The following is a 13210-nucleotide window of genomic DNA, read 5'->3' on the forward strand; positions in this document are numbered from 1 at the left end:
CCTGGCAAAAATCATCTCAGAAAAGACAGGCAGCAACAGGTAACAACGGAAGTTCTTCAGTGACAAGAAAGGTAAGGCACTTTCTAAAGTTACTGAATTTATTACAAAACAGGAAAGATAACTTTTTTTTGTTTTACCCTTTATAAACTGCTTCTCAGAGTCGAGTGCAAATCTGAGAAGGCAAGCACAAGCATTCATCTTTTATGGCAGAGGCAGCACAGGTATAAGGCATTTATAGCAGCATTTAAGAAAATAAAACTGTTCTTAACTTTAAGAGACATTTGCCAAAGGCTTTTGGAAAAGTGTAAGCTTTGCTCCTTAAGTCTCCTTTATCTACAACTTTATTACTTCTCTCAGAGAGCTATCAGGTTTCCTTAAAAAAGGAACCCTGTTATATCTCCTGTGAAGAAACACCAAGAGAACAACATAGCCTTATCATCACAAGTCAGGTCAAAACCTAGGTAATAACTAAGCAAGTGTCAATAGAGTTTAAAATTTTCTTTTGGCATGAAGAAATCTAAGTAGACACAAGAGGCAAGCAAGGAAAAAGAACTATCAAGAGAGGCAATAGCTTTGCTGTCACAAAGCTCCAGAATAATGAGACTGAGCAGGTCTAATGGAGTAGTCTGGTGCTTGCAGGGGTCCACACCACCATTCCACTGTCAGTGACTCCACGCAGTAGCAATGCTCTGGAACCGCCGCGAAAATTTGAACCGACCTCCACAAGGCTCTGGAATGCTTGCGAGGCCCAGAAAAGGGAGCGTCCGGGCAGCGTGGCAGCGACTCCGGGTGCGGTGCCTCCCTACCTCCACAGGTTTAAGGCTGACCTCACTTTTGTTTCTTCCCCTGGAGACGTCGTTCCGCTGCTGGCACAAATAAAGAAGCCGGGGAGCCAGCAGGAACGGGGCAGCCGCCCACGATGCGACTCGTCAAACCCGGCCGCCTCTGCGCCTTGCCGAGGCAGTGGGACCGGCCTTTGCCACTCTGCCGCAGGCAGCTCCCCCGACCCCGGACACAAGTGACGACCTACGGCGGGGAACGGAGGTCCGTCAGCCCCGGCGGCCGGCAGGGCGCGCCGCCCGTGGCAGCCGCTCCATCTGTGGTCGCCGGCAGCGCGGCAGGGTGAGCCCCAGGCCGAGCCCCACGAGAGCGCACGCCCCCTGCGGGGAGGCCTGCGGCAGGACAGGCGCTGCGCGGCGATCCGGCGCGGTGCCGGCCGCTGCCTCCGAGCCGCGCTGCTGCTGGGGGCGGGACAGCATAGGGGCCGCGCTCCGTGCTCCAGCTGGGTCATGGGCTTGTGTCGCTCAGGGTATCTCCTCCTCGCTTTTTTCGGTTCATTTTTTCCCACTCTTTACATCTGTAACGAGGAAGAGATACGGTGTGCAGCAGCTTCGGTATGAACAAAACAGCAAACGTTTTGGTTATGTTTTGCATTTTCTCTCCCCCTGTACTTGACATTAGATGGGAAGAATTGTTTTCATTATCTCAAGAACTTTAGAGAATGAATACATTGTGAAAAAAAGAATGTGTGCTGTCAAGCAGCTTCATAGATTAAGCAGATTTCTTTAGCCCGTGTAATCCATGACAGAAATCAGAAAATCACCTTTGGCTTCAATAAACTTACATTCTGGTCCCAGAGGCTGACCCAGAAGTTGCAGAAAGCTTCTGTCTCACAATAGATAACACAAATTCTTCTTAAAGCAATTGTGCCTTTTGTTGTTGTTTTCTTTACTTTAGGACTGTTGACAACTCTCTTTTGACGTGCCACTCAATTTCAATTGTATATCTGTATTTGAACAGCCACAGAAAAAGTAAGTCAAAGACTCTTAGAGAGGCATGACTGTCACCTAACAAGGATAAAGGTGACTTGCAGACATATCTACTCATAAAATAATTCAGGCTGCCTTTGAAGGCTCCTGTATTTTAAGTACTCAGTTCCACATAGAAAAAACAGGTGCTTCACCAACAGGAAGAAGATTGAATGCAGCTCCAAAATGATGCTTCCATCTCTCAAATGTTTCACTGCAGTGAGGTTTACAGATGGTACATACAGAGAATAGGGCATGAGAGGACACAGGACACAAGCACAAGCTAGTCCAAGAACAGAAGACGCATAGATATCAGGCACAGTACGAGGACCTGAGGAGAAAAGTCTGTGATCATATTACAGAATCTTAATATACCAATTCACTTACCAAACTTCAAGTACAAGTTCTGTCTGACTTTTCAAAAGCAGAGAATACTGGATACTATTAGAATCAACAAAAAATATCCAGCCAGATAATCTCTATAACTTTGTTCCAAATTAAGTGCCACCTTGAATGGGAAAAAGATGTCAAATGGGAGCTTCCAGTGCATTTGGGGCTGGTTTCGTGGTGGTTCTGGCCACGCCGTCATGTCGGTGAAGGCCACAATGGTTGTCAAAGGTACCATGCTGGTACTTAGGAACTGTAGTGAGGAGGAAAGCACAAAGAGTTTAGCAAGCTTCATACAGGAGACACCTCCCTCTTCAATTTGCTAATGCAGACCCACTGTAGATGAGCAGACCCACTGTAGATGACTGGCAAGCCAAATGTCTTTAGGATGGTAGGCCTTAAATGTTCCAGATATGTTTTCAAATTTAGCAACTCCTTTTTTCCCAAGAGGGATATTTAGCAGGTAAATTAAAGGCACAGGCCTTAGGAAACATCAGCAGCTACTGTGCATCATATATTAAAGACCTCCAGAAACGAAGCAGTGGCTCAAGCACTGCTGGAGCATACCTTCTATTCAAAGGAAAGAGGCATCTCTTAGTTGGTAATAACAACAGAAACAAAGGTAGCTTCAGTTTCTATAAAATCATGTATTTTTCATGAGATCACCTGGGTTTCTAAACAGGTGATTGCTGCCAGAGACAGGGCTGCCACAATATTTGATCCTTTCAATAGCACAGGCCCAGTACAAGGATGAATTTCTTTCTCACATTCATGCTTCCAGCCAGTTGAACCCAGTCTTGCAGTTGGGACTTCTGTCCCTGCCAGATCATTCCTGAGCCAAATGACCAGTGCTGAGCAGTTACAACTAAGATTTTTCAGGAGTGAGGGGGAAATTCAAGTTCTGATATCAATGAATAAATACACAGTAAGCATAATTGTTTTAGTTGACAAGAAGCTGATTCTGGCTTTGTGTCTGAATCTTCAAAATCTGCCTTAAAAAGAGAGAGATTAGTGGAGAAAAGAACCCAAACCCATACATGACCCCTCCTCAAGAGATGGGGGAAGGCACACAAGCAATTTCAGCATGCTCCTGTATAGCTCTACATCATTTGAGACTTGAATTTAAGCCTTGAATTTTCAAAGTCCAACTAGAACTGAGACTAGATACTGTGGATGGGTGTACAAAATGGGATGTCTCTCCTGGGTTCTGTGTTTTGTAGTCAGCCAGTGAGGCAACTCTCCAGTGACAAAGTATGGACTAAGGGAAAAGGTTTTTCTCTAAGAATGGATACATCTTGGATAGAGAATCTGTGTCTAAACCTGTGAAATGACAGAATTTAAAAGCAAAGCAATCTACAGCACACACTGGTGATCTCACTGGTATGCTTACAAATTCTTAATAGCTGGGTTTGGCACCTAATGGGAGCTTTGCTAGAATTAACAACTCTGACTGTGGATTGCCACTAATGAAGTTAGTACTGGTTTTAATCACGTGGTATTTTTCTTGTTGCCAGAAACTTGCTTCCTCAGAACCTGGTTTGCAACATACCTTATTGGCCAATGCTTACTGAGTGATATGTACCCTGCACTTTCATGAAGAACGCAAGTCTGCCTCCTCAGACAGGAGCTTTGTTAATGGGGCCATGTGACACCTCAGATTTAGAAAGTCTCTTTAGGGGAGGGTGAAGTGTCAGTTTTCCTCAAGGCAGTATGTGTTTTACAAGATGAACATTTCCCTATCATGTTCTTTTCATGTGCGTTGCAAGATGAAGAAGTACCATGATGCATATTCAAATGAGTGATGTAAAATCTCACTCAGACTGAGCATGAAGTTCAAAGAGCAGTAATAGATCAGACAGACCCTTGCCATGAGAACGTTATGGGTAGGTGTCAGCAGCTCCCGGTAGAAGCTCTTGCAGAGAAGTATAAGCCTTGAAATGCATGTGCTGGCCAAAAGCCTATGTGATGCCAGGAATTCCAATTTCCACCAAAATGGGATCCACTAACACATGCTTGAAAAAGCCAGTCCATTTTCTTCTGTGGATCTGTTTAGGTCCACCTTCCTTCTGACATCATGAAATAGTTTGGGTTGGAAGGGACCTGTAAAGGTCATCTAGTCCAACCTGCTTGCAAAGACCAAGGACATCTTCCACTAGACCAGGCTGCTCAGAGCCCTTCCCAATCTGACCTGAATGGTTCCATCAAGTACTCTCCTCTTTGAAACCTGCTTTCTGGCTTACAGCCATCACCCCTATGCCTTCAAAACTGCTGCCACCAGCATTAGCCTCTTCCTCAGCTACCTGTTGGTGACTTCAAAACCTCTAGAAGAGTTGAAGTATCTTCTTACACAGATTATCCACATGCCGTGGAGTCTGTGAAATACAAATCAACTCAATTTTTCTTTCAAGGCTTTGGAAGACAATTAGATAAAAATAGTTATTGAATAACTTCGACTTTATACTGAGCATAAATAGAAGTTTAAAGTCTGAGTGGCAGAAGGTGGTTTGGGGTTGGAAGCAAGGTACCTTTTCCAGATGAACAGATGGAGCACAGTACTGACAAGACCCTAAACCCACTTTCCTCTAAAAGGCTGGTAAATACAAACTCTTGTGACTGAAGCCAGACCACTGCTAAAGGTCTGGAAATCTCCACTTAGTAATATCAAGACCATTTGATTCTTTGTTTCTTAAATAACCTGTAACTCCCACTGAATTACTTCTCTGCCTGAAGGGTTTAAAATTCCATACCTTCAGGGGCTGACAATGATAGAAGTACCGTGCACCCAGTATTTGAGCTTGAGGGTTGGACAGGAAGCCCACCTTAGCCCATAATATCTGTATCTCCAGGGTCACAGGAACCATGCAGCAGGAAGTGCAATTTGCAGCCTGAAAATAAAATATAACTCAGATCTTAATACAGTATTTCAAAAGCAAAAAATCACCATTGTGGTCAACATCTAATATTCTGGATAGCACAGGTCGCAGACCTTTCATCAGTCACTTCAGCACTTAGCCCATGACTTCCAGTCAGGTCAGCTACCCATTTCAGAGCTATATCCACCTCACTGTCGCCTCATTTGTAAATAGAATGTCTCAGCTGTACCACTTTGCATTCTATTAGGCAGTCTCCTGACAGATTGATTACTCAAATACAGTTTTCCTGTACTTGGATTGCAAATGTTGAGCCTCATCACATTAGAAACATCCCTAGAAAATGGAAAAGCAGGAAGGATGATAATAATAAAAAACAGGAAGAAAGCTGGTACAATTAGTTCTAGAACACTGTCAGAAAAGGCATGCAACACAAACTCTTTTTGCCCCTTTAAACAGCAGGAACAAGATTCAAGACATATTAAGTGTCAGGATCTTTGAATTGTTCAGTTAAGTCTCCTAATATTGTGAACCGTAATAGGAATGGCTGCTTACAGGTGAAAGACCCCTGAGAGTCTTAGTGGAAAGTAAGCCTTACAGAAGACACAAGCCCAGATGAATAAGCTGTTTTTTTTCCCCACACACATCCTTCTCCAAGACAATAAAAAGACATGAAAGGAAAAGCGTTCACAGCTGGTCCTTTTGCATTTCTCCTACCTGCACACTGCAGTTCTGAATCAGAATGGTTGTCCACTCTTCTGCCTGGGTTGACTGAGCATGGCCAGTTATGGCAAGGTCCTCTGCTCTACTCATCCCCTGAAGAGCCTTGTACAACTCTTGCTGGATGGAACTGCAGTTGCCTTCTTCCAGTGCTGGAGATAGGCTGGAAATGAGACAGTAACAGCTTTGACAAAATTACCTTCTGGTCAGAAAAAACCTCAATCTGCCAACATCCTTCCTATGTAACAAGCATTTCTTCCACTCTTGTAATGACTCAGCAAAACCATTATGGAAGTACTGTTATTGAATGCATGTAGTTTCAATTCTCTCTGCAATGAGAAGTGAGAACAACATGGCAGGGCAACAGGAAACTGGCAGCTCTTGGCCATATTACCACATCAGTGATCATATACCTATACCTGCCCTGCCACCAAATCATAATCACTTTTGAAGATTCTATTACAGTTTACTCCTTAAAAATCAACTCCACTCTTACCCAATATATGTTGCCAGAGTACAGCCTCAAAATATTCCAAAAGACCTTCACAATGTTCTAGAGGTCCACCACCTCTCTGACATTCAAGTTCTTTCAGGAGTATATGAAAGATATGTAGAGACCCTGGGGAAGGACCTGGGCTCCACAGTAGTGTGTGACAGACCATGGAAAAATGTGCTAAGTGAGCCCACAACTTCCAAATGTGTCTGGAAGGGTGAATGCAGAGTGTGTTCCTACCCGAGTTTGCAGCCTGTCCTCATATTTCTTCCAAACTGGACTGTGTGTCTGAGGAACTGTGAGCAACTTCCATCACCTTCACTCTGTAAAATGCTCATCTGACAAGCTGTATGTAAAGAATCAAACAAAAGCAGACAATGTAGGAGACCTAACTTGTATTTAGCAGTCCTCCCACCCCACTTGCTTCCTTATTCCTGTCACAGGATTTCAATTCAGTTGTGACCAAAAGGCCTGCTGATGGCTGCCACTTAATACTGAAGTGTGCCCTCATGGATAGAATCTCAAAAGTCCACAGGAGAGTTACCAGAAGTTAATGAAACCAGAGAGCAGAAAAAGGATACATGCTGCATGGCACCACCGTTTGCAATCAACAGTGGTGCACCAGTGATGTAGCCAGGGTTTCCGCTTCTAGGCAACAGATGAGGAGCAGCCCTGGTCTACAAAGAGACAAATGGGTAAAAGGTGAAAACACAGCACCAGTGACATCCATTCATCTCAGAAGAACAAGCTCACACTCTATGAAATGTCAGTCTAAGGCCACTTTTTGAAGGACAGAACGTTGTGCACTACTAAAACCTCCATTATTCGCTTCCAAACCCTCTTTCTTACCTGGCTAGTTTGTTCTGCAGTCCCAGAGGTAAAAACTAAAGGTCAGTACCCTGAAACACTGATGCTATCAGGACAATTAATCCCTCTTGGTCAGAGCATGTGTCTAAGGAAGGGAATGTATCAGTCTGGGCAATTTTACAGATCATCTGCAGAACAAGCCCTGCCCTGACCCTGATCCTGAGCAGCAGACTCCTAAATCATTATCCTCTGGGGATAACTTCAGCAAGGTTGCATTGTGGACTCACCAACCTGTAAGGGTCATCAGTTATATTGCCTCTAGGGGACAAGGTTTACATGAACTTCAACACACATTAGTATTTACCAACCCTCCAAAGTGTCTCTTTTTCCTGCTGCATGGGCAAAGTTAAATAAATGCCCAGAATAAACTCAGCAACTTTGCTTATAGACACTGAACACCTCAGATACAGCACCAGCTCAAATAATTTCCTTCACAAAACCATGCTGATGACTTCAATCTCATTTTCTCCCCTTCTTTCCCCACCAAAACAAATCCAAAATGAAAAACCCAGACAGAAACAATCACCCCCTTCAAACTTGGTCAGTGCAAGACTACATGCTTGCACTGAGCCTGGATTTTTCTGGTAACACGGTTTACTTGAGAGGAGACCAGAGTCCCCTTTTTCCTTCAATCAACAGCTGTGTCCCAGGGTTCTGGAACCACCATACCACTGCAATGCTGCCCTCATCTTCTCAGATCATCCGTACAAACTTAGCCACAAAGTTGATGCAAGCACTGACCCAGAAGTGCAAAGTGAAGTGCTGCTGCAGAGAGGACCCCGAGTTCTCAGAGATGTTGCTGACTTTGAACTGGACAGAAACATTCTGAATTCCATGTGTGCCACTGAATTCTATCCTATAGATCACCTGAAAGTCCCATTCAGAGAAAAATTAGAGGCAGAGTCAGGGTAACAGGGCAATGTCTTTAAGCTAGTGTTGAGCCACCCAAAGGAAAGAAGTACCTCAGAAACAACATTGTTACATGTGTTGGCTTCCATGTAGGGAGCTGCCGGTGGTGCGACTGCGGTGACCTTCACCTGGGGACAGGAAGCACATGAACAACTGGCAATCGTTTCAAAGGAGTGTGCCTTTCTGCTTTTTAACACTGTTTTTCCATCCAAGTCAGATTTCCCTTCCTGTTGTGGCTATGGTATGTGGACACATCACCTTGCTCCAGATGCTCATTCCTTTCTAAGAAAACAAGCTACCTCTCTGACTCCAGCCCTCTTTATGTCCATTCATTTAAAAGTACATCTTTCCTTATATGTTTTTTTTTTAATAATGTCATGCTATAATGTCTAAAAAAATTTGTCTGAAACACAGAACCTGTGCATTCACCCAAGTTCCCAACCTTTGAGCATTACTAGGAATGCATAAAACTCCAGACATCTTTTATTCCAGAAGCAGACAATGTTGGTTTTGGCAACAAACTGACCTTCATGGACTGCACAATGGTGCCAGCAACTGGGGCCTGGGGAAAACAAGTACACAAACCAATCAACCCAGTAACAACAAAAATCAATTTTCTGAGTGTGCAACCCAGAAACCATCACTAAATAAAGCCTACACATTAAATTGACAAAAATTACTTTGCTTATTCGTCAATTTGTGATCTAGAAAACACAAATGTAACTCACAGAAAGCATTTTTAGAACATCTGAAGACAAAATTTACTCATGGCCCTGCAGAACGCAGACACTTTAAAATATTGTCACCTTGAGTTCATTCCTGGAGATTGCACTGTGGAATCAAGTGATTACTTCAAAATTATTTTTTGGCCACAGCAACAAAGCCAGTTATGTAGATTTCAGGCTGGACGTGAGGAGGAAGTTCTTCACCATGAGAGTGCTGAGACCCTGGAATGGTGTGCCCAGTGAGGTGGTTGAGGCCCTGTCCCTGGAAGCCTTCAAGGCCAGGCTGGATGTGGCTCTGGCCAGCCTAATCTAGGGTAGGGTGTCCCTAGGGTTGGAACTAGATGATCCTTGTGGTCCCTTCCAACCCTGACTGACTCTATGATTTTCAATAAAGGCAAAATGAGCCATTAGCCTTCACAACTATTAGCATTTCACTGCCATTTTACCTTGAAACACCAGAGAAGCTCTAGAAGGTGAAAAGAGGTGTTTTCTCGTTAGTTGCAGTAAGAGCAGCATGATGAAACCAGAATGATAAATTGATTATGTTTAAATTATTCTCAGGCTAAATAATGGAGAAATCAATAGGGAAGTCATTTATGAAGGTAAATAATGCTAATATTGATGACTGGCCTCCAGCATGATTTTAAAGATAACATGGCATAAAACCAACCCTTACTCTTCACTCAGAATATCTATTCCTTGCTTGATCAAGCTGATGTAAGAAACAGAAACACTTTGATAAACAGTCTAAAATGTGACAAAGTGCTAGCCAGAGCATTAACACTATGATGCACCAGTGAAGTACCTGCTGGATGCAGTAATAATTTTCTAACAACTGAAATTCGTTGGAAAGTAGTTTGAAATAAGAGATAATCACCAATCATTACATTTTAGACAGGATTTCCAGTAAGAAGGCCTCAACAATCATGAGATCAGGGATGCCATATTGGATGACCTTTAGTTTTCCAGTTAGCTGAAGTTGCAGTGTCGGGCAATGGAAAGTCAAGCAAATAAGATGTTGAGCAAAGGGAAGAGCTAGGACATGCACATACCTTTAGCACCACAAAGTCACGGTAGTATGAGGCAGCATCTAAGGCAGGGTCAGCAACGCAGCTCTTGCTCAAGTTGGTGAAAATCCGAGTACAGCTTGTGCTTTTACTGTCCAGGAAGCCTGAGTAAAGACATGACAACAGATAAAACAGCACCAAACCACCCTAACAAAGTCTTCCCCCTTTACTAACCAGCTGGATTTCTATCAACACAGAGTCCACTGGCTCCCATGGCTCCTGGCTGCCTAAGCGTGCTCAGTACAGATGAGGAGTCAAAGTAGATTAAGATTGGATCACCAGCCTAAAAAGACAATTTTGAGAAATCACAAAGTAACTGTGGAATTCTAAGGCCAAGTGCATGGCCCTGTCACCATGCACTCAGCTTTAGTATTCCAGTTACAGCAGCAGGGTACAGAAGTAAATTTATACTTCTCCTTAGTGTACATTCAGTTTTGTCTAAAGGTTTGTCCAACCTTTTAAATACATGAAAACTGTTTACACAAAAAGGAATTAAAAGAAGCGAGAAATAACATGGAGTATAGGTAGAAAAATAAGAATCTTTCAGTGTTCTCATTAGATGTCATTACAGACAGCTTTAGTAAAGTGCATCAGCAAACTGATTGCTATTTCCTTTCAGCTTACCCGGTAAAAGGCAGGGAATGATGGTTGGACTTGGGATGATGCTAAGAAAGAGTGGCTGCCATACTTCTGTAAGAACTTTAGAAAATCAGGTTCTTTTATATCCTGTGGCTGCTGAAAATAGTTGAGCATTGCTGAAGGTTGGAAAAAGAAAAAAAAAAGTGCCAACATTAAATTATTAAAAGAGATAGACATAACAAAAAGTAAATCCTGTGCCAATATACATAAGCTAAATAGTGCCTTATATTAACTAAGTCATAGTAATACTGCTGTAAGTCTACTGTGAGCTATGTGCAGGAGGATACAGTGCGCACTAAGTCGTACTGTTTCATGGAAAACAGGTGTAATAGACAAATGTGGCTTTCCAGAAGGCAGGAAAACTGCTTAAGGCACCTACCTTCTGATGCGGTCTAGTTTCTGTAAGATGCCCACCCACAACATTTTAATGACAAACACTACTATGACATGAGTTCACTAAAAAGCAACACTAACAGGAAGTATGAAAATAAGCATAGGAAACAAAGAAATCACTTTCTGAAAAGGATAATAGGGGTGTATTCCAAACATCAACCCTTACCTGCAGCTCTAGGTATAGCCAACAAACTGGTATCTTGGACACCAAAACGACTGACAAAGACTGATTTCTGTTTAGCCAGAGACCCTGCCTTTAAGCTAAGGATCTTTGGTGACTGGCCCTGATTCATATGGTTGTCTCTGGAACTCCAACAGCACAAATAAGTAGTAACAATTACAACGTGCAATTAAAAAAAAAGATTCCTTATGGAGAGGCAATCTATGAGTTAAATGTGTGCGAGGAATTGTTACTCACAGCCATCCATGTGAATGCAGAACAGCAGCTCGCGTCCACCAGGGACAGCAACAGTGTCAGCAGGATAAGGGGTGTTGCTTCTGAACAAGAGGGAGTTTTCCACACACACTTGACTCACAGACCTGCGAAGACAAGCCCCCAGCACTCTGTGCAATAGGCTGTTGCTGCATCATGTCATGGTTTATACTCCTAATGGCCAGCAGCAGAACACAATATTACTTAAGTTTGAATTATTGGACATTTTGCAACTGTAGTCATTTTTTCATTGCAGTGACTCTGCAGCCACTCTGAATTTGTACATTTAGAAACCACTCTGATCCTCCCCAAAACAAGCAATTGTGAAGAAATTCAGTGTCTATGCATCACAGCTACTCTCAACCACCACCTTCAAAGTCAGGGCTCACCCACAGATTTTACTTCCTCACGGAGAACACCGCACAGCCTGCAGCTGCTTCTTCACTGCGTTCCAGTTGTATTTGGAGCTCTTTTTCTCTGCAGACTTCTTCCTCCCAGCGCCAGCAACCCAACTCTGCCTTACCGTGCCGTTCAAACGTCGGCCACGCCAAGTCTCGCCAAGCCCCGCACTCATGGTTAGGGGAACCCCGCGCCCGAGGCCTGGCGGTCGAGGCGGCTGAACGGCGGTTCCCGAGAGGTGCCGCTCCCTACCTCTCGGCCTGCCGCGGCGCAGTCCGTTCCCTACACACCTGCTGCCGCCGGAGCAGCGGAACGAGGCGACGGCCCCGAAGTCGTGCAGGCCGCAGGCGCCGGCCGGCAAGCGGCGAGCGGGGAAGCTGCCGGAGAGGGAGCGCTCCTCGCCTCGGGAAGCAGCCTGACGCGTGGCCTCTGCGACGTGCTCAGCGGCGGCGGGTCTGGGCGCGGCGCCGGGGCCACAGGCGACCAGGCGCGCCGGCAACAGGACCATCAGCAAGGCCCAGGACCCGCGCATGGCGTCCCCCGTCGCTACGGAACCCGGACCGCCGCAAGCCGGGGGAGGGTGAGACGCATGCGCGGCCGGCGTCTGCAGCCGCCTCCGGAGCGGCGCCGTGCGCCTGCGGGCGGCTGCGGGCCGCGGTGCTCGCCTCCGCGCCTTCTCTGCTTCGCAGGGGAGGGTTTTCTGTCTTCTGAGAGGCCCTTGCTGACACACGCAGGTCTTCTGCCTCCCTTACTTGTTTCTTGTTTGATTTTTCCAATGGAATACATTTGTCTTGAGCCGGAGGAGGTAATGTTTGAATATTAACCAGCTCTCCTGGGCCCGTTTTCCTTCTAAAGCCTTCGTCCACCGGATACTTCCAAGTAGAGCTTTGAAGAGAGTAAAGTTAGCCCTCTTAAAGTCCAGGGTTGAAATTCTACTTACCCTGCTTCTTTCTCAAGTGATACTAAACTAACATGCCATGATCATTGCAGCCAACATTACTCTCAGGCTTAACATCAATGCCCAGTCCTTCAGTATTTGTTAATACAAGGTCCAACATGGCAATTTTCCGTGTTGGTGTGGTCACCTTGCCATAGAAGGAGATCAGGTTGGTGAAGCAGGACCTGCCTTTCATGAACCCGTGCTGGCTGGACCTCATGTCACCAATATCCTACATTTGGTGTGTGAGTGCACCCAAGGATAAACTGCTCCATAATCTTGCCAGGTACCGAGGGCAGGCTGGCAGGCCTGGAGTTCCCAGGATCCTCCTTTCAGCACATTTTGTAGATGACTGTCACATTGGCAAGCCTCCAGTTACCTGACAGCTCCCATTGGCCAGGACTACTGACAGAGCAGCTTGACAAGCTCCTCTACCTACATGCTTGGGTGAATGCCATCTGGCCCCATAGGCTTGTGAGTGTCCAGGTGGCAGAACAGGACATTAACTGCTTCCCTGGCTTATGGGAAGCTGATGCTGTTCTTTATCAGGAGGCTGAGTACCC

General features: G+C 44.9%; 1 protein-coding gene across 1 annotated transcript; it reads right to left on the reverse strand.

Annotated features, from left to right (window-relative positions):
• Positions 1-80: 80 nt before the first annotated feature.
• TCTN3 (tectonic family member 3) lies at positions 81-12271 on the reverse strand. The gene is made up of 15 exons (XM_064168177.1): positions 12001-12271; positions 11297-11418; positions 10471-10601; positions 10021-10129; positions 9832-9950; positions 8581-8616; positions 8108-8182; positions 7887-8012; positions 6860-6955; positions 6519-6616; positions 5783-5948; positions 4943-5080; positions 2196-2448; positions 1625-1786; positions 81-1357 (listed from the first exon to the last, which is right to left on the reverse strand). The coding sequence occupies exons 1-13, from the start codon at positions 12240-12242 to the stop codon at positions 2227-2229; spliced, it is 1680 nt and encodes a 559-aa protein (XP_064024247.1). The 5' UTR covers positions 12243-12271; the 3' UTR covers positions 81-1357; positions 1625-1786; positions 2196-2226.
• Between the last annotated feature and the right edge of the window lie 939 nt (positions 12272-13210).

Source organism: Pogoniulus pusillus, chromosome 3 (genome assembly GCF_015220805.1).
Source record: "Pogoniulus pusillus isolate bPogPus1 chromosome 3, bPogPus1.pri, whole genome shotgun sequence".
Taxonomy (NCBI): domain Eukaryota; kingdom Metazoa; phylum Chordata; class Aves; order Piciformes; family Lybiidae; genus Pogoniulus; species Pogoniulus pusillus.

Bases quoted from the DNA above. Each gene is read 5' to 3' on its own strand.
- TCTN3 (XM_064168177.1), bottom strand. From the start codon at position 12,242: ATGCGCGGGTCCTGGGCCTTGCTGATGGTCCTGTTGCCGGCGCGCCTG. The intron at 8,183-8,580 runs GTCAGTTTGTTG...TCCTGTCCCCAG, and splicing joins CCATTGTGCAGTCCATGAAG to GTGAAGGTCACCGCAGTCGC. The intron at 5,949-6,518 runs GTAGGAACACAC...TCTCATTTCCAG, and splicing joins AGGACAGGCTGCAAACTCGG to CCTATCTCCAGCACTGGAAG.